Source organism: Carettochelys insculpta, chromosome 3, assembly GCF_033958435.1.
Source record: "Carettochelys insculpta isolate YL-2023 chromosome 3, ASM3395843v1, whole genome shotgun sequence".
Classification (NCBI taxonomy): Eukaryota; Metazoa; Chordata; order Testudines; family Carettochelyidae; genus Carettochelys; species Carettochelys insculpta.
Window position 1 is genome coordinate 47,079,706 of NC_134139.1, and position 25,868 is coordinate 47,105,573.

General features: G+C 39.8%; 1 protein-coding gene across 1 annotated transcript in view; it reads right to left on the reverse strand.

The window, feature by feature from the left end:
• The window catches only part of BTBD9 (BTB domain containing 9), a 319,222-nt gene that overhangs the window by 288,306 nt on the left and 5,048 nt on the right, over nt 1-25,868 (reverse strand). The window contains exons 2-6 of the mRNA XM_074989795.1: nt 14,689-14,899; nt 12,662-13,025; nt 7,646-7,910; nt 5,402-5,621; nt 2,632-2,751 (exon numbers count right to left, since the gene is read on the reverse strand). Of these exons, the coding sequence (XP_074845896.1) occupies nt 2,632-2,751; nt 5,402-5,621; nt 7,646-7,910; nt 12,662-13,025; nt 14,689-14,873 (1,154 nt within the window). The 5' untranslated portion in view covers nt 14,874-14,899. The remainder of the gene's footprint in view (nt 1-2,631; nt 2,752-5,401; nt 5,622-7,645; nt 7,911-12,661; nt 13,026-14,688; nt 14,900-25,868) is intronic.

A 25,868-nucleotide genomic window follows, 5' to 3' on the forward strand; every position in this document is an offset into this window, starting at 1 on the left:
TTCTCCCTGCTCCCAGCCTTCTGTCCTCCTGCACACACACTCATCCCCGATTTCCAGCAGCTCATTCACACACTCACAGCCCCTTGCCCTGGATCTTGCACCTCTACCTCTCACTGCCAGCCCACACTCTGGAGGACAGCAAGATGAGGACAAGGCAGGCACTTCTATAGAGCAATAACCACTCAGTGACAGATATTAAGCAATTTTACCAAGTGTTCCGCATTTCACATAGGGAAACATGGTCACCCTATTATCTGGGAAGTACTTGCAAAGGCAGGGGAACAGCAAGGAGACTTTAAAGGGTTATCTGAGTCTTAGAAGGGAGAGTGGCCTTGTCACAGAAGCAGAGTTCCTGACATCTGGTTAAAGCAACTCCAATCCTCAGCGGGTGGTTGCATCGTGGAATTATTATAAACTGGAATTGTTCTGCCCCTCGTTGCTTTTGCTGACCTGATTGACTGAAGCAATAGCATATTGTCTTTTGCTTCACAATCTTCAAGCACACCCATTTAAGTATTTAGAATTCTGAAGTCTGGAGAAGTGTACACTCAGGAATTGCATAAATGGTGACAGTGTAAATGCAAAATAGGTAGCTTGTTAATTGATTTTTCAAACTGCCTTCCTCTGATCTAAAGTGGTAGCAACATTTAATTTCACTCTATTATACCATGTTTCCTTAATGCTTTAAGTAAAATGAGCATTAGCGCTAATCTAAGTGTATACCATTATATACTGTTTATAAGTGGTATTTCAGAATTAGACCCATTGTACAGGTTAGCTCAGATCTATTCCTAGAGTCTCCCAAGGCACGTCATTGACTGTGCACAGAGCCAACCCAGTTAGAAGCATCGCCACAGTCCATGTAACTGCAGAGCTCCAAAGGGATGCAGGCTAAGGGTGATGTTTTCTTTGGAGTCCCTGAGACTGCATGACTCCAAAGATCTTAAGACTTGTAATGAACAGAATTGCTTGCCAAGAGACTTCACAGTATGCAAATAGTTGCAGACCTTTTCAGCTGTCCCAGGCTCTCAGTAACAAAGGAAACTAAAGCCCCAACAGTACATAGTGCAGGATGCAGACAACTTTTCCCTGGACTCATAAGCCCTTACTGGGGGACTGAGCCCCTGTTCCGCCTCCCCACCCCCACACTTTTCTTTTCTTTATTTTTTTTCTTTTTAAATGTTTAGAGATCTCAGAAGTTGATCTTAGGTCTTTGCTCATCAGAGCTGAAGCCAAACATGATGATGTCACAGGTATACCCTGCATGGGCTGAGGACATGTGGAACCACAAAACTCTCAGGACTTTAAGACTTCTAGATGAGTGAGTCTTAGGAAAGGCTTTATGATCTATCTGGAGAAGGGAAAAATAGTGCTTGCTTTGCTCCAGGAAACGATGCTCTTTCTGGTCACTGTCTGAATGCATTACTCATGCAACTGAGGCTCATGCACACTCAATCACTCAAAAAACCCCAACCATGCTTGTACATTGAATACCATTCTTCCACCACTTTTCTCTTTTTTAATCAATATATGATACGGCTCCTGCAATATTAGTGTGCCTCATAATTAAAAAATATAGTCAACACCTCTGTGTTGTAAAGAAGTATCATACATCATACAATGAAGTAAGTCAAAATGAGATTAAATTAACTGCCTACAATTCATTGAGGAAATTGGTGCAGAGTAGGGAATGATGCAGAGGTCTCAAAGATCTTTGACTAGCTTCCCAACCACTAGACCATCTCTTCCTCACTCAACTTTTTAAAGGTTGTAAGCTCCACAAGGCACCGTGTCTTTGTAGGTATTTCTACAACTCCTAGCACTACAGCTTCTCTCCTACAGAAAACTTTTGCTTGCAATGGGGAAAAGAAGGGAAAGAACCTTTTAATGAGGACCCTCTGCATCCAGTGACCTGCTTCTCTCCATTATCAAGGTCATCTCATGATTAAGCGCTGTCTTCTGGGGGAGGAAAAAAAAAATCTCTAACTGCTAAGGCATAAGAACCCTTCAGGAAGGGAGAGTCCTCTCCTGGGCTACGTTTGCTTAGTCTGTTGTATGGTTTTGCTACTTTATTTTGCATTTTTAATATACTTGGTATTCGCACATATGTACCCTACTTGTACCTGATAACTGACACTTTTTTCCAATTATAAAGCGTTTAATTTTAATTAAACCTAATGTCCTCCTTTTTCTGAATAGTTAAATGTTACTAAATAAAAATTGACATCAAGGAAGAGATTTATTAAATATGTACAGTGTATATTAATATTTAAAAGCATTTCAAGCTTCTCAGCATATACACAGCTGCTATGTGCTGCTTTTACTGAACGAACAAAATACTAACAGTCTTATCTCAGTGGACTATAACTAGAGGAAGAGAGAAAAGAATATGCAAACTGTTGTTCAACTGTGCAGTAAACATACTGAGAGAGAGAGAGAGCTAGAAGACCAAAGTTTTCAAACACAGTTCCCTAAAATTCAGCATGCAACTAAATTCATATTTAAGCATCTACAGAACTAGTCTGATTTTTGCAGATAAATTACATCTTCAGATGTGGGTGACATGTGAAAAATCAAGCCACTTATTTAGGTGTCTAAGAATCAAAAGATACACATGTAATATAAACTAACCTGCAGACACGAGCAGGAAAGTACAGCTTCTGCCAGGACCGACAAAGATATTTAGAGTGATCAATCACACGGATCCAATCTAGCTCATCCATGGACACCTCAATGTAGTAGGAATAAGACCTTTGGATTGCCAAATAATAATAATTAGAATAGAAATAGACAAAATTTATTAAATCACCCGCTTTCTGGAAACTGGTGTCTATGTAAAAATATATTTTCATGAAAGGGACACATATCCAGACTTCTCTAAGGCGATGGCATTACAAATTAGCTTTAAAAATAAATGTTCATGTTATCGCTTGTTAAAGATAGTTTAGGAACTACAAAGACTGGCCATATCACAATTCCTAGTAATAAGATGAGCTAAATTTAAAACCAGCACTGCAATTATGCCTAGTGCAATATTCACAAGATATTAGAGGAAAATTCAGCAGATCATAAACATTAGCCAGAAACCCTTAACTGGAAAATGCATGTTTACTGTGTCATAACATCTTTTTCATTGGTGTTCTTTATCAGTCTTGACCTAATTAGGTACTATTGCCTCATTATCCATGTAATTATCTAATGCTTTTTGGATTGTACCACATTTTTATGTAGTTCATACTTTGTCTCAATTAGCTCAATAGGCTATTTATGTGTTGAATAAAAGTATTTCTTTAGCAGCTTTAAAACTTGTTGTCCTTCAATGTTTACAAGCAGGAATGAAAATAAGCACACTAATTCCAGTTATCCTGAATTTGTGGAACTTTTGCACAACAATAAAAGTTAAACTTTTAAGATAACAGAAAACTTCTTAATATCAGTATGTTATTTTGAAAGAACAATTTGAGATTACAAATTATATTTAAAGTAATGTTCATATTGTCTACTTTAAAATAATGATAGTTAGCTACAGCTGAATCTCTGTAATCTGGCACTCTCTCTTCCGGTAACATCCATAATCCCGCATGATTTTAGTGAGCAGGATGAACACCTATCACAGGTTTGGGCAAGTTGCCCATGATCCCATGAAGTTTGTTTACAGCTTCCAGTCCTGGCCCTCAGTGTTTTGTGCCCTTATTAGGCTGTAATTAACCACTAAATGTCTTCTAAGCGCCCAAAAAGCAGGGTAAGTGCTGGTAATGCAACTAGACAATATTGGCCTCCCATGGTCCAGCAAATTCTCTTGTTTGGCACCTGTCTGATCCCATGGGTGCTGGATTAGAAAGGTTCAACCTACACAAAAATCCAGCAGCAAGGAGACAATTTACAGAATGTATATCATTAAGGACCTGGGATTAGTTTAAACACAAGGATGAGCTACAGTAAAAAATTAAGACTGAATCATGTATAATCGCTCAGGCTGTGAAGAATCCACACTCCTGAGCAATACAGTTAAAGTGATGTAAATCCCCACACAGGTAACACCAGGCTGACCGGAGCACTTCAATGTAGTATAGTGCTTCAATGTAAAAAAGTTGCATATTAAACACAATCAGGCCTGGAAAGGCTGGGGAAGGGAAGGAAGGAGGAATGGGTCAGGAAGGAAAGGAAGGCAGCTGCCCTGAGGCCTTGTGATTCAAAAGAGGCTAGGGCTCCTGGCACTACCACTATTGTCAAGGACAATCCCAATTTTACAAACCTCTAATAACTGTATTCATAATTTAGTAATCAACAATCTGGGCAATTTTACTACATGCATGTTACTAATATATTGCACAAACCTAATCCAAACAGAAATGTTTTTCATTAAAATTACACATTAATTAAAAGCATTTGTTTTAAAATTCTTTTGAAGGGTTGCGAACCCAAACACAAGAATATCACATTACTGAAGGAGAACCAGAATTGAAACTAACTAGCCCACTGTCATTATGAAAGTACAAATGGGAAATGTAGATAGAATACACTAAACCCTGGATTTAGCAGACTAATGGGGTGAGGGGTTTCCATTATTCTCGAAAATCCATTAAATGTGAGGGTTTACTGCTCACCAATCCCTGTCAGACTACCCCATCCCCAGTCCCATCCCTGCCACAAAAATAAAGATAAAAAACAAACCTGGGGACTCACCAGAGCTGCTGCCGCTGGATACAAAACCACTACCACTGGAGGAGCTGCCAGAGGCCACCATGTGAAGCTGCCACATCTGCAGCTGGAGGCACTGGGCAGCGTGCAAGAGCTGCCAGCTGCCATGCGCTTCTCCCACCAGGGTGGGGTGAGTACGTGGGCAGATGGCACTTGTGTATGTCCCCCACACCTGGTGGGAGGAACACATGGCAGCTCCAGTGGAGGAGGCAGTGGCTCCTCCAGGCTGCAGCAGAGATAAGTCCGTTAATTTTTTTTTTTTTTGGATGTGGGGGTGGATTTAGGATTTTACTGACCCCAGTAGACTTTGGGAATAACAAGGGTGACATCAGTAAAATCAAGGGTTTACCGTAAATGGAGAAAAATCAACAGCTATTAAAAATTATTTTGCCAATTTAAGCAATTAGTTTTAAAAAGGAATTTTATACATATAAGCACGTGGATAACTTCAATACTTGCCATATTAACCCCATAAAGTGAAAGTGATTTATTACATAAGTAAAAAGCAAAAAAACCTCAAGCTTATTCAAATGTTAAACCTTTAAATTAAAATGGTCAATGCTATCCCAACCATGACGTTATTAAAACTGTGAAATTCATGCGCATTTAACAAAAGTTAATAATGCAATATTTTGACATTGAGGCAGGTTAAGTATAATCAGTTGTCATTTCACTTAAATCAGGGTGACTTGTCACATACCGGCTATCTCTGTCCCAGAGTAGTATTCGTATGTGGTTGATTATTGACGGCTGACCTAGTTTAATTTCAATGCCAGAACGGCAGTCATCATCAATTGGGTGTCGGGAAAAACCATGATCCAAATCATAATTCTGCGTGTCCCCATCTAGTAAAGCCGACTTCAGCTCCCCTTTTACAACCTGGGCTCCATATTTCATTGTTGCGATGTTCTCACCTGGTACTAAAAGGAGAAAGAAACCATTGTTTAAAAGTTATGCTGTTAGGGCACAAAAAAATTAGCAGAGATTTTCTGGTGGCTACACAACTTCAGGTTGTATCAGGACTGTGCGAGCCTAATCCAAATACCACTGAAGTTAATGGGTATCTGCTGCCTCCACGGTCTTTGAATTCAGACCTATCAGTTGGACCCCTTGTCTGCCAAAGCAACAAAATCTAAACCTTGCCACAGTATCGTGCCACAAAAATCTAATAAAAATAATTGGAGATAATGATCCTTAACTTCATTTGTAAAATACAGAGATACATGGTTGAAAAGTGTTGAGCTAATGTATTGTTGATTTTTCAAAAAAAAGAATAATGTTTCTCGCCCTCATAACTATAAAGAAAATGCTGAAAACATGACCTGAATGCAAAATGCATTGTCATCTTCCTTACTGTATAGGCTGGTTAGTAACAGATTTGGTGTGTAAATTTTCCCGTTCATTTCAATGTGGCATTACACCTAAAACCTAGATAATCTAGTTTAAAATATCAACATTCTGACTATTGCATTGATGAACATGTTAGCAGAAATACCTCGCTAAGATGCTGTCCAAATAATTACAGAGTGCCTCCTTTGCTTACACAAATGCCAAAAGTCCTGTCTTTTATCCACATTACAGTCTCAAGCTGCTCCCACTCCCAAATGAATTTTGTGAATATCCTTATATTTACAAGAATACAGGAGACTAAAAAGGAGTGAACATCATAAAACAGATTGAATGTGGTATAAAATAAACATAGGCTGCTATTTCCAGTATTACTTATATTCATATTTAATTTTTTCAAACTCAAGATTTAAATGACGCTCCTGAGCAATCCATGAAGCTTGCTGCAAAATTTAGGTCCACTTGAAACTTAACAGCAAAGCTATTATTTTTATTACAAAATTAACATTAACATGTGACAGATGCCTGCATTAAGGGTTTGATTCATTTTTACATATAAGGTTTTGCAAATGGTTTTCCTTAAGGAATAAATAAGAATTTTGGCAAACATGCACTGTGCTGTAATTTACATACTGAAGCAACATTTGGACTATGTGGAGTTAACGTTTGTCTGTTTTCCATTTAATGTTTGTCATCCCTGCCATTGCAATTCTTCAGAAAAAGAGTGAACAAAGGTTTAGGAAACTATTCCAGTTCTGCCTCCATGGACAGATAAAAAGTTCAGTCTCAATTCAGCAATTTCAGATATTCTCAAGCATTTTAAAATTGCATATGTATTTTCCAATTAGGAATACATCACTCATTTCTATTGGTAAATTACAAAGCTATAGATAGGGTTCTACCAAATTCAGGGAACCATTTTGGTCAATTTCACAGTTACACGACTTTAAAAATTGTAAATGTCATGATTTCAGCTATTTAAATCTGAAATTTCACCATGTTAATAATTATAGGGTTGCTGACCCAAAAAGGAGTTAGGGGGTGGATCACAATGTTATTGTGGAGCAAGGGTCCTAGTATTGCTACCCTCACTTCTTCACTAGTGCTGGCAGCGGCACTGTCTTCAGAACTGGTCAGCAACACAGCAGTGGCAACCGGCCAGGAGACCAGCCTTGAAGGCAGAGCCACTGACAGGAGCAAGCCACAATAAGGATGGCATAGTATGGTACTGTCTCCTTTATTTCTGCACTATTGGCAAGGGACTGCTTTGAGGGCTGAGCGTTTGGCCAAAATCCACCTGCTCTCTAGGCATCCAACTTTAAAGGCAGCACAGAATCAAGAATGGCAATACTACAACTCCCCTAAAATAACCTTGTGTCCCATATGCAATTTTCTTTTGGGTCATGACCCCCAGTTTGAGAAACATTGCTCTCCCTTGTGACAACTGGATAATATAGGATAAAAGTACACAAAAGACCAGATTGCCCAGTTCGTGACACATTTTTCCATGTCTGAATTTTGTAGTGCCTTAGCCACAAAGCAGGTACATTTTGAAAGTCCATCCCCAACAAGTTTAAAAAAATATACTGATGCTCACTTAGCATTCCCCTGTAGTTGAGGTCCATATCCCGACTTTCAGAACGAACTTTAATGGCATCCAGAATGGCATCAGGTGACAGCAGTCCAGAAGGTCTTACAACATTTAGTAGCTCTGTCAGACTCATCAGAGGTAAGCGTACTGCCTGCATTATTTCAGAATGATTCTCCTTGGGGTTATGTTTACACCAGTTCATCAAAGCCTGGAAAATATCCTTCTCTGGTGCTGCAAATGAATCTCTCAGCACAACATTTAGAAGAGCAGCCTAAGTAGAGAACATCCAAGAAAACTCATGTCTAAAAATGTAGCAAAAATTAACAGACTGTTAACTGGTAAAGCTATAATAGCTCTCCACAAAACTTAATTACGCTAGTAGGACAGTGACTCAGACAAACCATAGCCATTAAATAGCTCAGATGTAGCCAGGGCATTAAAAAGTATTTTAGTGAGAAAATAAATTTTCTCCAGTGGATGACACCTCTAATGGAGTATAATCCCGAAAGGAGTGAATGCCCTGCACAACCAGATCAAAGTATAAGCCAAAATCCTTATACTTTAAAAATAAACTTCTTGATCAGAGGCAAAAACACCAATGACTTACTATGACACTCTTACTGAGCAGCCTCCCTGGCCTTTCAGGTTTTATTCAGAGTACTGTCTTTGATTATACAGGTTGAACATCTCTTGTCCGGCAACATCTGCAGTCTTCCATGATTTTAGTTAGCCTGATATCCACTTATCACAGGCCCCCAAAGTTTCTTTATAGCCTCCGGTCCTAGCTCTCAGTGTCCTGTGCTGTTATTTAGCTCTAAATCACCCCTAAATGTCTTCTAAGAGCCCAGCATGCAGTGAAAATGTTGGTAATGTTACTGGACAGTCGACCTGTGGTTCAGCAAATTCTCTCGTTCGGCACGGGTCAGATTTTAAGGATGCTGGACTAGAGAGGTTCAACTTGTACCGTGCTTGTTTATGTTCCTTCTAACCACTTATGCGAATATTCTAGATTTTCTACTTACCTAATAGATTATGTTGCATCACCATCAGAACTAGGCTCAGAATACATAAGTGCACTGAATCAGTCAAATTAATTCTATCCTGATGTGCTTTAAATACTTGTTGCTAACGGGTCAAAATGTAAATAAAGTGATTTATAGATTTGCAAATAGAGTGTATACTTATATTTGGCTGTTAAAGAAACATTTTGGTAGTACACTTCTGAATTTAGCTAATCAGTACAAGAATCAGGGCTGTCAACTACTCACCATTAACTCATGCAATTAATGCAAAAAACTAATCAGGACTAAAAATTAATTGTGATGAACTGTACTGTTAAACAATAGAATACCAATTATGATTTAAATAGTTTTGGATGTTTTTCTATATTCCCAGACATACTGATTTCTATTACAAAGTGTACAGTGCTCACTAGATTGTTTTTGACTACAGTTCTGTAACAAAAATCTACATTTACAAGTTATGCTTTCACAATAAATAGATGACAGAACTTGTATGAGATGAAATAAAAAATATTGTTTCTTTGGTTTATTGTTTTTTACAGTACAAATATTTGTAATCAAAAACAGTGTAAAACTTTAGAGCCCAAATTTCCACTCAGTCCCTCATTTTCAGCTGATCGCTAAGACAAATGAGAAAGTTTGTTTACATTTATGGAAGATAATGCTGCTTTGTTCTTATTTACAACGTCACCTGAAAATTACAACAGGCTTTTGTAGCCAATGTTGCAAGGTATTTATGTGCCAGATATGCTAAATATTTGCACACTACTTCATGCTTCAACCACCATCCCAGAGGACATAGAGGACATGCTTCTATACTGATGATGCTCGTTAAAAAAAATAATGCGTAAATTAAAATTGTGATTGAACTCCTTGGAGAATTGTATGTCACCTGTTCTATGCCATCTCAGATGATGACCCAACATGTCTGTTTTGAGAACATTTTCATGGCAGATTTGACAAAATGCAAAGAAGTTAACAATGTGAAATCTCTAAATATTGTTATAGCATTTGACCCAAAGTTTAAGAATCTGATGTGTCATCCAAAATCTGAGAGGGATGAGGTGTGGAACTGTGCTTTCAGAAGTTTTAAAAGAGATGTGGAAACTAAGAACTCAAACCACAAAAAAGATAATCAACCCCTCCTGTGAGCAGAACAAGAGATTGAAAAAGACAAAATTAGCCTGGCAGCAGTTGCATAAGGAAAATAAGCTGCTCCAGAGTGAAAGGCCTTGCTCTTTCCCATAGGGGAGGCAGCCAAACCCGAGTGTCTATTAGTGCAAGGACAGACATCGCAGGGCAACCAACAACATGACACCTTGTCCCGGGGGTAGGGGAACAGAGAAAAGTACCTCCCCCTGGTTTTTATTTGAGATAATGGCATTTTCCTTTTGGTGACGGATCACCTCTTAACCCAGCCCTCACGCCTATCCTGAAAATATGAGCAAGGGAACACAGAAGGAGGAAGATAAACCCTGCCTGAGTGAGACAGACTACCTCACCACCACCATCTCCAGAGAGGAAAGCACGAAGGCTGGCAAGAGACAAAAGATGTCTTGTCACTTCTCTAAAGTTATGCATGGCTTCAGTTTTGAATGGGGGGGCTGGTGTTGCTTATTTTAAATTCAGATTTCATGACTGCACTATAGCCCTTGTATAAAGTGTAATAAAAATACCATTTCTTTTGGTTTTTACAATGCATGTATTTGTAATCAAAAATAAAGTGAGCATGGTACGCTATATATTTTGTTGTAATAGAACTCAACATATTTGAAAATGTAGAAAACATCCAGAAAATTTAAATAAATGGTATTATTTTATTGTTCAACAATGCAATCCATTTGACATTGACATCATTTGACGATCCTAGCGAAAATGAGATGCAAGTTTTGTATCATCCAGGCCCTACAACAGCAATCTCAGGCCCCAGGACAGAATCGTCAATGACTCCAACATACAACACACATCCACACAGACATGATCTGCCTGCCATTTGGCCAGTGCAGAACCTAAGAGAGAGTGTGGGTGCAGGAAGGAGTACAGGATGTGGGCTCTGAGCTGAGGCAGAGGGTTAGAATGTAGAATGGGGTCTGGAGGTCAGCCCTTACCCCAGGTAGCTCCCAAAAGTGACCAGCAAACCTTTCTGACAGTGGCTCCTAGGAGAAGGGGCCAGATGATCTCCACATGCCACTGTCCATAGGCACTGCCCTTGCACCTCCCATTAGTCACAGTTATTGGCCAACCTAGAGTCAACACTCAGGGTGAGGACAGTGCACAAAGATACCCCTTTCCCCTCTCCCCCAGCAAGGACTTGATGACCTCTTCTGGGAACGACACAGAGGAAAGACAAGCAGGAGGCCTGCTGTGCTGCCGATGGCAGTATCCAGGAACTCTCAGGCCCTTTTAAAATCCCTGGGCTCCAGGGCAATTGTTCCCTTTGTTGCCCTGGTCAGTGGGCCTGGTATCACCCACTCAAAGCTCTTTTGAACTACTATCCTCATTTTTTCAGGGCCAAACTGGTAACTGCAGAAAAAAAAAAAAGAAATCCACACAGCTCTACCTCCTGGACAGAAGCACTGACAAATACTGATTGCAAAATAAAACCAACGAAAACTGAGAAACTTCTTGCATTTTCATGCTGCAGACACGGTAAATAGGAATGAGTCTTAGAACAAGCAAGTGCTTCTGCAGCATGGCTTATCACATAAACTCCATCTACTGTAAAGGAGATAACATGTTTCATGGTCAATGGAGCCTGCTGATTTGTTCATACTTATATTACCTGCAGCGCACTCTCAGATGACGTATATCTGGCATCAAGAAGTTAAGAATGAGGACTTCAGTGTCAAAAGGGAGAGTGAGCAATTATAATATCTTCTGTAACTAGACACCAAGCTAGTTAGTTAGTTCTATAAAGCCTCTGGCCCTCATTCATACAATAGATTTTCTCACTGAACTTGACAAACAAGTAATTTTTGTTTGTTTTAACAGTAAAGGGACTTGAAATATCCATATGCTTTAAACATTCCTTTATAATCACTCATTGAAAGCTTGGAACTAAAATTTGCTTTCTTACAAAAAAAAATCTGCTATTTCACATGTATGCTGGTTTGTTTGCAAAGTTACTGATACTGAGCTTTGAGGCAGATGAAACAATATTGGAACATTTGACATAGACAAGAGACACTGAGGAATAAATCTCTGGTTCAGTGCAGCCACTAGGCTCTGTACCATTGTTGTATCCATCCCAGAAGGATAACTAGTGCATGAGGTAACTCCAGTGGCACACAGCCACCACAGAGACTCCTAGACACATCCATATACGACCTTGTACTGCCATGTACAAGTTGTGACCGAAGGATCAGACATTATTAGAATACCTCTACATTGCAATGATCCACACATGTGGTTTCAGCCTGTTCATACAATTAGTAGCTGGTGTAAAATGTACCAGTCCAAAGGCAGCTCCACCTTGCACTGACAGAATGATCATGTAAGTAGGAGCCCTAGAATCAGGCAAATGAATCCAAACTGAGTTTCATGACATCTTTGCAACCCTCTCTTCCAAATCTGTACTGTGTATAGTTTGGCCAGACTTCAGATGCCAGATTATACTGTTTAAATGACAGGACAGACTTGATAAACATGCAAGTAACCATAAGGCAAATCATTGCTCTTATCCTTGAGAGTATCTTAAGAGTCACGTTTAACTGATAATTGGTCACAAGTGAATAGCTAAACAGAAACTACATTTAGGAACCCTTAGGATCTCTCTTACTGTACCATAATGTTTATAGAATTCTACAAAATATTATTCAAAGTGAGATGAGTGACTCCAGCAACAAAATTGCACTGCAAATGGACCTTACTATTAAAGTTTTCTGTTACTTGACCTATACTTCTCTTTTCTCCACTTCCGACCTAATTAGCATTATACCATAGAGTCTCTATTTTTAATGGACCACAACCAACCCGCCTGAAAGAACTTCAAAAGACGCACCTTAGAAAGTGACAGGAAGCCTTCGCTGGAGAGCACCTCTTGGGCATTTCTGTCCATAAACATACAGCACATACAAGTCAGTTTAGGGAGTGAATAGAGACTGGCAACATCAAAGGTCATACAAACATTCTGAATATTAAGTATGGTGCAAAGGTATTCAGAGGTGGAATCCTCCAATTCTGGGAATCCATATTTGTGAGCCAGGCTCAGGAAATCCAGAAGCACCTCTTCTTTTTCATCTCTTAATGTAGCACGGCCTGTATAGATATATTTCAGCAGCATTGTGAATGCTTCTGCTGTGGTATCTTGAAGAGGGATTTCTGCTTCAGGCTGAGATTCTCTCATTCCACCATATAATAATGCTCTAGAGACAGAAAGGAAATGTCAGAAACTTGCATCCCAATAATGGTTGCCTTATTATTCATATTTAAACAGTAAAGTAAATAAATCAATCAGCCTAGAGTGCATTCAGATGCCAAATGAAAAAAAAAAATTAAGGTATATTTGCAATGGCATTTCAGAAGAGACCACATAAAATTTAAAAAATGGTTTTGAAAATCTGAAAGGGAAGCTACTGTGGACAGCTTAAAATTCACCTCCAGTCTGATTGTACCTATGTAGGAGTAGCACTATGGGATCTCTTCATCATTATCTCAATTATTCTACATCAAGTTTAGTCTGGTTACAGAAAAAAAGCTGATTTGTGAAGGATAGGGAGGGTTGGTTGTTTTGTGTTTACAATTTCAGCTCTGAAAATTCATCCTGCGATTTGACAGTTTAGTTAGGTTCTTTCCTAATCATATATCACTATCAGTAAATACGCAGCTTTCAGACCAAATTATGTCTCTCTTGACAGGTACACAGACCCACTGGAAGTTGGGAAAGCAGAAGTGCAGGTAGGGGAATTGATCTGCTAATGCCCATACCATGAAAGAATAGCAAAACTGGCAACAGAACCCAGGAGTCTAAATCCATATTTAGACTTGTTCTGTCCTACTATCTCGAGCACAGGAAAGCCTTGGGGTTGTAAGCAAAGAGACTTGGGAAGAATCAAGAAATTTTCAACATGTTTTCTGTAGATAAGTAACTTGAGCATTCTGTGTACACGCGCACATACACACGTACACACACACCTCTCTTAGGCTGTATCTACACTACCACCTTCCTTCAAAGGAAGGATGGTAATTAGGGTGTTGGAAGTTTACCAATGAAGTGCTGCCATGCATAGGCAGCACTTCATTAAGCAAAGTACCCCCCACAGCAACTCCGAAGTTTTAAACTTCAAAGTACCAGCGCGTGCCTAGCCACGGTGCACCCTCAAAATTTTGAGGAGTAAGGGGACTTCGAAGTTGCCCCAGCACTTCGAAGTACCAGCAGGTGAGCCGTGCCGCAGGGGGTGGAATTTGCTTAATGAAGTGTTGCCTATGCATGGCAGCACTTCATTAATAAACTCCCAACACCCTAATTACCATCCTTCCTTCGAAGGAAGGTGGCAGTGTAGACACAGCCTTAGTTTAATCACTAGCCTCTCTGGCATTCATGAGAGAAAAATCATCTTGAAATTTTACTATCTATATTTTAACAATGAGAAGCACTTCTACTACATTAAAATGGGACCTGAGTTTCAACCCAGTTTTTAAATATGAAATATTTTCCTAGTTCATATAAAAGCAGATAAAGGCCTTTAAATGAACAATTTCAGCAAGAAAAACTAAAACTAAGCATTTTTAATAAATAAATTGTATACAAACATGTCGCCTGTATTTACACTTTTATATGACAGAGAAGTTTTCTTTCTAATAATGTACAAATTAATTTTGGAACCCAATTTAATGAAAGTCAAAAATATTATGTCATTGTATTTTCCAGTTTTTTATAGTTGGTCACAATGTTTTGATGCCCTAGCAAGCATTCACATAAGAAAGGTCAGGTTCAGTAAATAGCAGATTATTTCTCTATGAGCTTTCCAGGATATATGTCATACACATTAAAGTTTCCTGTAAGCCTGGAAGGAAGAAATGCATCACCTGAAATAATGGCATCTAGCAGCCAGGATCACTCTATGTGCAGGAAAACGTTTCTTTTCTACAATAAAGGTAACATCGCTGTATTCCTCCCCATTCATCAGAGCACCAACATTCTCTGACAAAATGTGAACATGGTCAATTTCCCCCACAGCTGTGTAAGGACGAAGTGGGTGACTGTTACTCATCTTGTTGAAGTGATGGTATTGGCGGCCTATAGGAAGAAAGAAAAGAACAACAAGCATTTTAAAAACTCGATATTGAAACTACCTCAGAGAGCATGTTAGAGTTATGAAAAAGCTAGTGTATATGAAATTTAATCAGCTGCAAGGGATAATTATGTAGTAAGGTTTTTGCTAACTCAGTTACAATGGGAACCCACTTAAATTGCTTCAAAAACTGTATTTTATTTGATTTTAGATATATTCATCCTACTTTATTCTGTCAATGCATCTGTTCTAAATCAGCAAGATGCCATTAAACCAAAATAACTGAATGGGCTCTGCAATACTAAATGATTCACGAAAGATAAAACTCTGCGTGAATTAAACTCCATTGACTGACCAAGGATGGAGAAATAATTATCTGAGTAAACACATTTAGTTTAAAAAGTGAAATCTATGCTAAAAGTGTTTTCGTAAGTAATTAGCCAGAGTATGGGTGTTTGTAATATATTCTTATTGAATCTCAGATTAACTTCCCAGAACTGAAATAATTAGTAAAACCCTGTAAATCTGTTGGTATCCTCTTTTACGCACAGATGTGGATACAGACATTCACTCTTCATTTTTGTGGATACAGATGTGGACACAAATTTTATATCTACAACCCTGCAAATTTGCTGATATCTTCTTTATATCCCTGGATCATTTTTTTCAGATGGGAATACGGATACCAATTTTGTATCCACACAGGGCATTATAATTAGAGATTCTTAATTACTCATATAGAAGGATTATTCAGAGAGAAAAGTTCTACTAGGCTGACATTCCAGGAAATTCTTGAAAAAGACTTGGACTGGGAAGCTCTCGCCACCCAATATATTTTTAAAATAAAGAAGCTTTATGGCAGTTGTAGGCAACCTGCAGTCCATGGGCTATATGCAGCCCACTGGGGTTCCACCTGTGGCCCTCACAGAACTTGTCTGTCCCTCTTTCCCAAATGCCTCTCCTCCTTTGGGACACAGGTGTGCTGCACTTCCTTCTCTTCCCTCTCCCTCCCAGGACTTTTGGTATGCCATGAATATGCTGATTCCTGCTCTGTCCCCGCTCCTCCCCAGAACTTGAACAGCTGATTGTCCATCACTGCCAATTATGTGGCTCACTGAGACAAAGGAGCGTCGCTCTTGTGGCCCACTTACTAGTCTTGGATGCCCATCACTGCTTTAGGGGTGTGGGCAGGGAAAGAGACCTTTTCCTGTTCAACTAAAAGATCGCTTGAGCAGTGAAGTCAGATTTACAAGGCCTTTGGTTTTGCTATTTATTTCAGCTATTTGAGTACCCATGTGGTGTTTAATTTGAAACAGCAAATTACTTAAACTTCAAATATCACTTTGAAAGAGAAACAACATGCTGTCTGCATTTAAAGAGAAATTATACCTTTGAAACAGGAACCTGCCTAACTTGATTCTCTATTCATACATATTACCTCTGGAACCCACAAGCTTAAACAGCACATGCTGAGACCCATAAAGAAGCATTTGTCCTTGACTTTATTAAAGGTAATTTCAATATTATGCCATCAGCTAAAGTAGCGATGGCCATTCCATTCTCAGCTTCAATTATTAGTCTCCTATAACTTTCCCCCCTCTCTGCTCCACTCACTCCCTACCACACACCCACACCACGGAAGTAAATATTTGGCATAAATATTTTCAGTCACTTTTTGTTTTAAAGGTGAAACTTAGAGCAAACCCAGAAATGGAATTAAGGTCAGATTTGCGTGTTGAATGTCTTCAACCATCAGGCTCCAAGAGGCCTTCAGCTCAGAATTTGACTAATTTTTTTCCCCCCAAGTTATTTTCTCTCTTGGAACCTTCTTGTTCATTGAATGTATCCAAGAAAGGAGCACCACAAAGGACAGTTCCCATTACAACCACTTCCATTACAGGAATATTAGATGCTAAAAAATTTATTTCTGTGCAGTCCAGCTTGCAAAGACATGCAGTGCAAAACCTTGGGGTTTAAATATTTATTCTTACACTGAAGTTCGCTTTTTAAAAAAAAGTCAATTCAACTGTTTGACATTAATAAGGTAGATTTTACACTTCAAAAATATTTTCAGATACATCTCCTGCTCTCTAGTAACCAACATTATTTAAACGTTAAATTGGGTCTGGGTGCAATTTATGAAAACTAAAATATTAAAAGTGATTAAATTCATATACTGCACAAACTGAGTATGTTCATTTCTGTAATGAAATAGCTGAACCCTGAATGTATTATTTTAGATAGATATACTTTATGTGCACATACGAGGAAGTTTTGCACAACGAAAAATAGAACTGAATTTAAATAATACTTCTATTTCAGCACTGATAAGGCCTTACTGTGGTACATACTGTACAAAGAAGAAAATCCCTGCCCCCAAAAGCTTAAATCATGACAGAAGGGGTAAAAGTAAAAAGCAGGAGACAGAAGAAGCAACTGTCAAAGGACACAGGACAAGTTAAGGTAGCGAGAGGGGAACTGAACTCAGCTCTCCTCATTCTGCCTATTACTTGAACAAGGTAGACAATCTTGGTCCATCTCACCACCGGTATAAGCAGAAATAACTCCACTGATGCCAAATAAATTGCATGCACTAAAGCGGGTGACGAATATGGGACCTATGTGTTTGATCCTACCTGTCTCCTCTATGATACAACAAAGATGCTATGGTAATTTCAAAAAAATAAACCAAACACAAGCAAAAATAACGTTTTCTACATAACAGTTTTACCATAGTATCAATTAACACATCTGCAGAAAGTCTATAGACAAATTAGCTTTTAGAAAAAATAAGATGCATTTTATCTTTTACCAAAAGAACAAAAAAAATATATAAATTATATCACTAAGTGGCAGATCTAGAATCTATATACCTATCAGAACTTTGACATCCTACATGTCAAGGAGTCCCTGCTGTTAATTTGAATTATTATTCTTTGAAAGAAGAGTCAAAACATGCCTTTTACAGCTCTTTCTTCCACTTTTTCTTGCCCTTGGACGCTGAGAGTTTCAAACATGGCAGTTTATGGTATAGCCTGATTGTGCCTGCATTGCAGAGACACTGCAGGAACCTGTCAATAATGCTATATTGGCTCAGCTCTCCGCCCTGCTTGAAACTACACTGGACATAAATCTAGGCAGGGACAGGGATGGTGTATGCCCATACTTTTTAATTTTAAATTGAAGTAGAGAAGGTGACTCACCCCAAAAACAAATCTGAATACACCTTCATAACAAATTGATATAAAGATGAAGGTAATATATAGGCTACCATACAACACTAAGATTTTTTTCTGAAGATGATTCAGTTTTGCATTACAACCATCGAAACTAACTGTCCCAGGTGATATTAGTGCCAAGGATGACTTGCATGCAATTCTGCAATCTCACCACTTGCACAACAGTTATCACAGTACCCCAAGCAGTTTCGGGAATGAGCTGTATTGGTCAGCACACTTTTAATTTGATATTCAGAACTGAGTTGGAAACTAAGAACATAAGAACAGCCTTACTGGGTCAGTCCAAAGGTCAATCAAACCCAGTCTCTTTTCTTCTGTCAGTGGCCAATACCAGATGTTTCAGAAAGAATGAACAGAACTGGACAATCACCGAGTGATCTATTTCCCATCATCCACTCTCATCTTCTGCCATTCTGAGGCTCAGGGGTCATTCAGAATATGATGTTGTATCCCCAACCATCCTAGCTAATAGCCATTGATGGACCTACCATCCATGAACTTATCTAATTCTTCCTTGAATCAAATTATAGTTTTGCTTTTCACAACACTCCTAACAACAAGTTCCACAGACTGAATGTACACTGTGTAAACTTCTTTTTGTTTTATGACTGACACCTATTAAGTCCATCCAATGAACTGATTCTTCTGCTACATGAAGGGATAAATAACGCTTTTTTATTCACTTTCTCCATACCATTCACAGTTTCAGACCTCTATCAATCCCTGCCCCACCCCCCTTTGTCATTTCTTCTCCAACACGCAGAGTCTTTTAAATGTCTCCTAACATGGAAGCTGTTCCATACCTCTTATTTTTGTTACCCTTCTCTGTAGCTTTTCCAGTTTTGATATATCTTTGGAATGCAGCAACCAGAATTGCATGCAGTATTCGAAGTGTGGGTATACTATGGATTTATGTAATGACCATGATATTTACAATTTTACCTGTCCTTTTCATAATGGCTCCTTACACTTAGCTTTTTTTAAAAAACTGATACTGCACAATTAATTGACGTTTTCAGATAATTAACCATGATAACTCGAGAGCTAATTTAGACCCCATCATTTCGTATGTACAGTTGGGATTATGTTTCACAATGTTCATTACTTCTGTTTATTAACATTACTAGCTATCTGTTCTTTTGTTGCCCAGTTTCATGAGATCCCTTTCTAACTCTTCATTCTTCTGCTTTGGACTTAACTATCTTGAATAATTTTTGTACCATCTGCTTCATCTCCCACTCATCCCACTACAAATCCCTGAGGGACTGTGCTATTTCTCTCTCTTCAGTCTGAAACCTGTTTATTCCTATATTTTATTTTCTGTTTCTTAAGCAGTTAATGACTCACTGGAAGACCTTCCCCCACTTATCCCATGACTGCTTACTTTGCTTAATCTTCAGTAAGGGAACTTGTTCAAAGACTTTATGAAAGTACAAGTACACTGGCTCACTGTTCACCCCATTTTTTGATACTCTCAAAGAATTCTAATAGATTGGTGAGGCACAATTTCAGACTATTTCAGGCTTTATAGAAGCTTATTGAATTTTCTTCCACAAATTATGGTTATCCAGTGGTCTGATACTGCTGTTCTGTACTATTGTTTCAACTGGTTTGCCTTATATTGAAGTTAGGATTACCAACCTGTAAATGCAAGGATTGTCTCCGGAGCCTTTTTAAACAACCAGCATTATATTAGTCACCCTTAAGTCACCTTGTACACAAGCTAAGTTAAGCTAAAGGTTGCATGCCATAGTTAGTAGTTCTGTAATTTCATATCTGAATTCCTTCAGAATGCTTGGGTGAATCCATCTGGTCCTGATTTATTAGTGTTTAATTTATCAATTTGTTCCAAAAATCTCCTCTCCTGACACCTCAATACTGGACAATTTCTCACCTCTAAAGAATAGCACAAGTGAGGGAATCTCCCTTACGTTCTCTGCAGTGAAGACTGATGCATAGAATTAACCTAGGCCACGGTCCTCACTGCCACTTCACGGCAGTGCAACTTTCTCATTCAGGAATGTGAAAAACCACTCTCCTGATCACAGCAAGTTACAACACTGTAAAGCACCAGTATAAATGGGCTCCCTACACTGTTAGGTATTCCCCTCATTTAGGTGGTGTACATGGAGAGCTGGTGCCATAGGCATACTTTCATACTTTAATGTTTAAATGTAGATATACCCTTAGCTTCTATGCAGTGGTCTTATTTACCTTGAGTGCACCTTCAACACCTGGACTCTTTCAATTGCTACACTGGGACTCCCACCGAGTGGCATTAATTCATATATTTGTCAACCAAGGCTGGTTACACAATGGTGGTCCTTCCCCTTAAATGCAAAAATCTATAGTGATCTATGCTTTTATCACTTTTAGTCTAGACAACCTGAATTGAAGCCACTGCAGTTATCTTTGAAGGGATGTGGAAGCAGCTTACCTTTAAAATGTGTGAGGCTACTAAGTCTTAACAACAGTGCTCTTCGCTTGCTAAATATTTAATTCTGCATTCAGTTAAAGGTGTTAGATATGATCTGTAAAGCCTCAAATAGTCTGAAATCTGACAGAGTTCACCTGCTTGTAACCACCAGGATGGGAAAGATCTACAAAGTAGCTTTTAATGTTGGCTCTTGTAATTTAGTGGTCAAGGGTACTGTCATGCCCCTCATGCTTCATGAATATTGGTTTATGAACATAAATATGCATAACTTAACGATGATTTATGCAAAAGTCATGTAATATCAATTTTACAATTACAATCTGTTGAATCAGTATATTCTATTTTTGTGCCTGTATCATTCTTGCATGTTAAGTTAGAAATATGGAATGTGAATCTGGTTTTAATTTTGTATGTATTAATGAAGGCCATTATGGATACCCCACAACCAGACTGGGTCTGTGATCAAGTCAACAATCTTTGAATAGCCTTATTTGTCTTATAAGCCCAAATTGTAGTTGGTCCTAGAAAGATGTGACCATGTCACCTACTGCCAGAATCCATCTGGAATTCAGAATTTCCAGATCTGAAGAAGCGGGTCTGTCCCATGAAAGCTCATTACCTATTTAAAAAATTTGTTAATCTTTAAAGTGCTACAAGACTTTTTTTTTGTTTTGTGAAGATACAAACTAACACAGATGTCTCTCTGTGACAAACTGCATTTGAAACAGCTAAGCATTTTTGTTCACTGTAACATAGTAACTTAGTTTGATCTGATTGTTTTCATTGCAATCACTTCTATCCTACTTTTTATACTTAATAAAAACAATTTTGTTTATTATCAAGACCAGTGTAAATAACTGTTATGGGGTGTGCAACAACTCTGCATCTCTCTCTTTCATTGATAAAGTGGGAGGACTGCCTGAAGAACTTTCTCTGTGTAAAAGTTTTACACTGATTAAAATGAATTTGTTTGGGGTTTTGGTCCTGGAGTTGAATTGGTTTAACGTCTTTGATGCTTTGCAATGCGATGATAAACTTTCTCTGGGGGAAAACCAGAGGATCTAGCCCCGCAGAACAGGCGGATGGGGCGCCCCAGAGAGTAAGAAGGAGGGTGTCAGTGGTATGACCCCCACACCAGGGGACAACTGTGTTTCAACCTGTCACAGTGGCAACTTGCTGGACCATCAGAGCATAGCAGTTTGTAAACACTACTGCTTATGTTAGCATAAGCTAGGTCACTCAGGCCTGTCTAGACTGCAGCCTGTTGTTGACAGGAGTTTTGTTGACAGAGCATGCGCCCAGACTGATCTTTTGGAAGACATCTGCCAATTGGGAGCGTTCTGGCAGCATCCCTGTACACCTTGTTCCACCACGAAGAAATGTCTCAACAGAAGGTTCCCCCCCACCATTTGGCCCCAGGTGCAGATGGGCCAAATACGGAATAGCCTTTCCCAACAGAACTGTTGGAAAAAGATACGCAAATTGCAGTGTGCAATTTGTGTATCTTTTGCCAACAGTTCCCCGCAGCCTAGACACAGCCTTAGAGAGATGAATACCTCATACCCTGAGCAACATAAGCTACTACATATAAGCACTACTGTGGACAACATTACATTGGTGGGAGAGCTTCTCCTGACAACACTGCTACTGCCACTTGGGATGGACAGACCAAAGCAGATAAGCCAACAGGAGAGTTCGCTCCTATCAGCTTAAAGCAGTTATTTTAGAGAGCTCACAGCTGTGCAGCTGCACTACTGTAAACTCTCTTGTGTATCCATGCCCTGCTGTTAGCAAGCTTTAGCACAAAAAACAAGATCTATTACAAACAAGATCTTACGCACAAAAAACAAGATCAATTTACAAGCATCATGATAAACTTACAATGTATTCCATCTAGTGTTCCAAGGCTACTTTGATAGGTTAAATTGTATTTGATAGGTTAAATTGTATTTTCAACAAGCAGAATGCCATAATAGTGGGTACTCCACAAAAATGTAACTAATATTTTGCTCTGTCAGTAAACCTAAGGACATAACTATACTTTATTGTTAAACCACAAACACCCACAATCACTTTCCCCTTCAGTACTACAAAGGGCATATGTTTTTGGGTAGACACCTTTCACCTAATGACGTGTGGGGAAAAAAGCAGTATTGGTTTTGGTTACACTTGGTTAGTCCTGTTTATCCCATGGCTGGAAAGCACAAAATAATGTATGAAACAAGTCTAATTTATAATGAAAGTAACAAATGTTGTTTGTGATCTTTTCCTTATCAGATTACACTCAGCTTGCTATGTCTCACGAGAGATTTTTCTTAAACTAAAATATCCCTTATTCACTCCCACCTTTTCTTAGAGAAAAAAAATTACATCAAAGTAAGAGAAAACTTGGAGTTAAGAGTCATGAGGGAAGGATGTGGGCAGGCTTCTATTTTTACTAGCAAAGTACTTTGCTATCTTTTAAAGCACAGTTTCTCAAACTGGGGGGCGTGCGCCTGTAGGGGGGCATGAGAAATTCCAGGGGGTCATCAGGCAACCCAGCTCCCCTCCTGTCATCTCCCCCACCTGAAGAAAAGCTGGATTTTGCTTCCAGCTCTCAGCCCCTGCCATTTTATGTGGGTGACCCTGTACAGCCGGCATAAAAAACAGGAAACCAGCGAAGACCCAAGTGAAGCTAGCTGCCTCCTGCAAAGGTGAGTGTGGGTTGGGGGGGAGAGGGGGCACAGGAGGATGCATGGGAGTGCCTGGCTCAAGGGAGGGAGATGGGGGGAGCTGGTTGAGGGAAGGGAGGGGTTCAGACGGGAGGGCTTGGGCGACTGGCTTGCTGGTCTCGTGGGGCTTGGGTGGCTGACCCTGGCATCGCAAGGCTCGAGGAGCTTGGCTGGCAGGCGGGCAGCTGGCCCCAGCAGCACGGGGCTCCAGCAGTTGGTAGGCATGCAGCTGGCAGGTGGGGGACTGGCCCCACCAGCATGGGGTCCCGTCGGCTGGCAGGTGGGAGGCTGGCGCAACAGCTGGTGGGCTGACAACTAGCCCCGGCAGCATGGGGCTCTTGTCGGCTCAGATGGGTAAGTCTGGCAGCGCAGGGCTCAGGAAGCTCTGGCAGCTGGCATGGAGTTCAGGCAGCTGGCCAGCTGGGGCTGCACCAGGCACCCAGAGGGGTTCAAGAAAAACTATTTGTACTTATTTATAATTTTAAATAACATTTTTATATCAAGTTTTTGTGTTTGTTTTAAACTACAAATTGAATTTTTTGTTAAAGAGGGACTGGATGGTAAAGCAGAGTTGGGAGTGTTTCTCCAAAATCACAAGGGGGGGCATGATGCTGAAAAGCTGGGGAACTACTGTTTTAGAAACTAATTTTTAAGACACACAGCAGAACAAATTCTTCATAATTTTCCAATATAAAGCTATTTTCAGTTATTGTACTCTAACTACACTGTGGTAAAGCTACTGTATAAGTATTTGCTATGACAAAACTGTTTCTGTTTACTTGGCTGGACAATTAGTAGATGTGACAGATATTATGGACACATGCAGTATCTTTGAAAGTACTGTATTCACTTTAAAAGTGAAATCTCTCTTTGTGAGCCAAATACTGCAAACACTACCTCATCCTACAGTGTCCTGACACAGCCTGCAGGCTCTGAGGGAAGAGGACGCAAGGCTCTGGGGCCTGCCCCTCCTTCATTCAGAAACCTCTCCTGGAGCCTGCAGGCTGTGTGTGGGTATGGGAAGCTTTGGGAGTAGCCCCCAAAGTGCTGCACCACCCCCCTGACCAGCTGCTGAGAAGGGGCAGCTGGAGTCCAGGAGTAACCCATGAAGTCCCCCCCCACCCATCCCCAGCACACTGAAGAATTGGGATGGGGCACTGCCCCAAGCAAGACAAACTGGAGCAGCAGCAGGTCTGGGGGCAGGAGCAGGCCGGGGGCTGCACAAAGAACCCCAGTGCCCTCTGGAAAGCATGTAACCCTGGATATCACCCTCACGGTGGCAGCCACCCTCTGAAGAGCACAGCCCCAGTCCCTCAACAGAAGCCGCTGCCAGAACAGCACCACCCTCATCACCATGGGAGGCCCCAGTAACCTCCCCGCTTCTCCCAGCCCTGAGTCCTTCACCTCCAACTTGCCTTGGCTTGTGCACCCCACCCACCTGACCTGAGCCCTGTAGTTTGTATGAAAACCTTATTCTGAATATTGTGTTGGTATACATGTAAAAAAACAGACCAGATTATGTTTCTCCACTCTGCATGTACAGCAATCGATTTTAATCTGATATATCCCTTAATTACCATTAAGGTCAACTGGAACGCTGTGCACTTAACTAAGGATACAACTAGCCCTAGCTAAAGAGAGGTGGTAACTCAAAGTAATCCATATGCTACGTATATCACAGAAGATTAGGCATTTTGAAACCTAATTTCTGAGAATCTAATGGAACACTGTTACAATTTAGAAAAATGTTTTAATTTGTCTGGCCTCCAGGTCTCTTCTTCTAGGAGGGGGAAGTAAAGGGGGAAAAAAGAGATTAGCTCACTGTTCTTTTTTAAACTGTCTTCTGCAGATTAAACTGTCTTCTGCAGATAAAAATGTGCCTTATAAACAAGGCCCAAGTGTCCATATGGGAAGTCAATATGCGCTAGCTGTTCAGCACTAAAATCAAACCCCAACGTACACTGCACTGACTTTCCCACATAGAAAAGCCCAGAGCAGCTTTTTCTAAGCAGCACTTATTCCAAAGTAGCAGCTATTCCACAATGTACAGTGGTAATAGCTAAACACTGAAAGCACCTATTAATATTATACATACACACATTGAAATGTATGTTCCATCAGCACTTAAGAGATACCAACCAATGTTACGACTCCACTGTCCTGGGCACTGTATTGAATCACAGTACGCAGTAGACCCTGCCTGGAGAGTCTGCATTCTAAACAGATGAAGCAGACAAGTGTGGGAGAAAGGAACAAAACAGGCAGGCGGATACTGGACAGCTGAGGCACAGAGGTTAAATGCCAGGAACAGAACTCATCTCCCTTGAGTTCCATAATCTTTATTTACTACAGTAATAAAGTAAATATAAATGTATAATTGTAATATATAAAATTCAAAGACAAAAAAGCTACATTAAACAAACTTGAAGTTGCTTGGTCGTATGCTGATAAATGCAAAGTAATGCACACTGGAAAATCTAATCCCAACTACACATACCACTGAAGAAAAACCTTAGTCATTGTACCTAGTTTTCTGAAAACATCCACTCAATGTACAGCCATTGTCAAAAAAACCTAATCAGGTTAG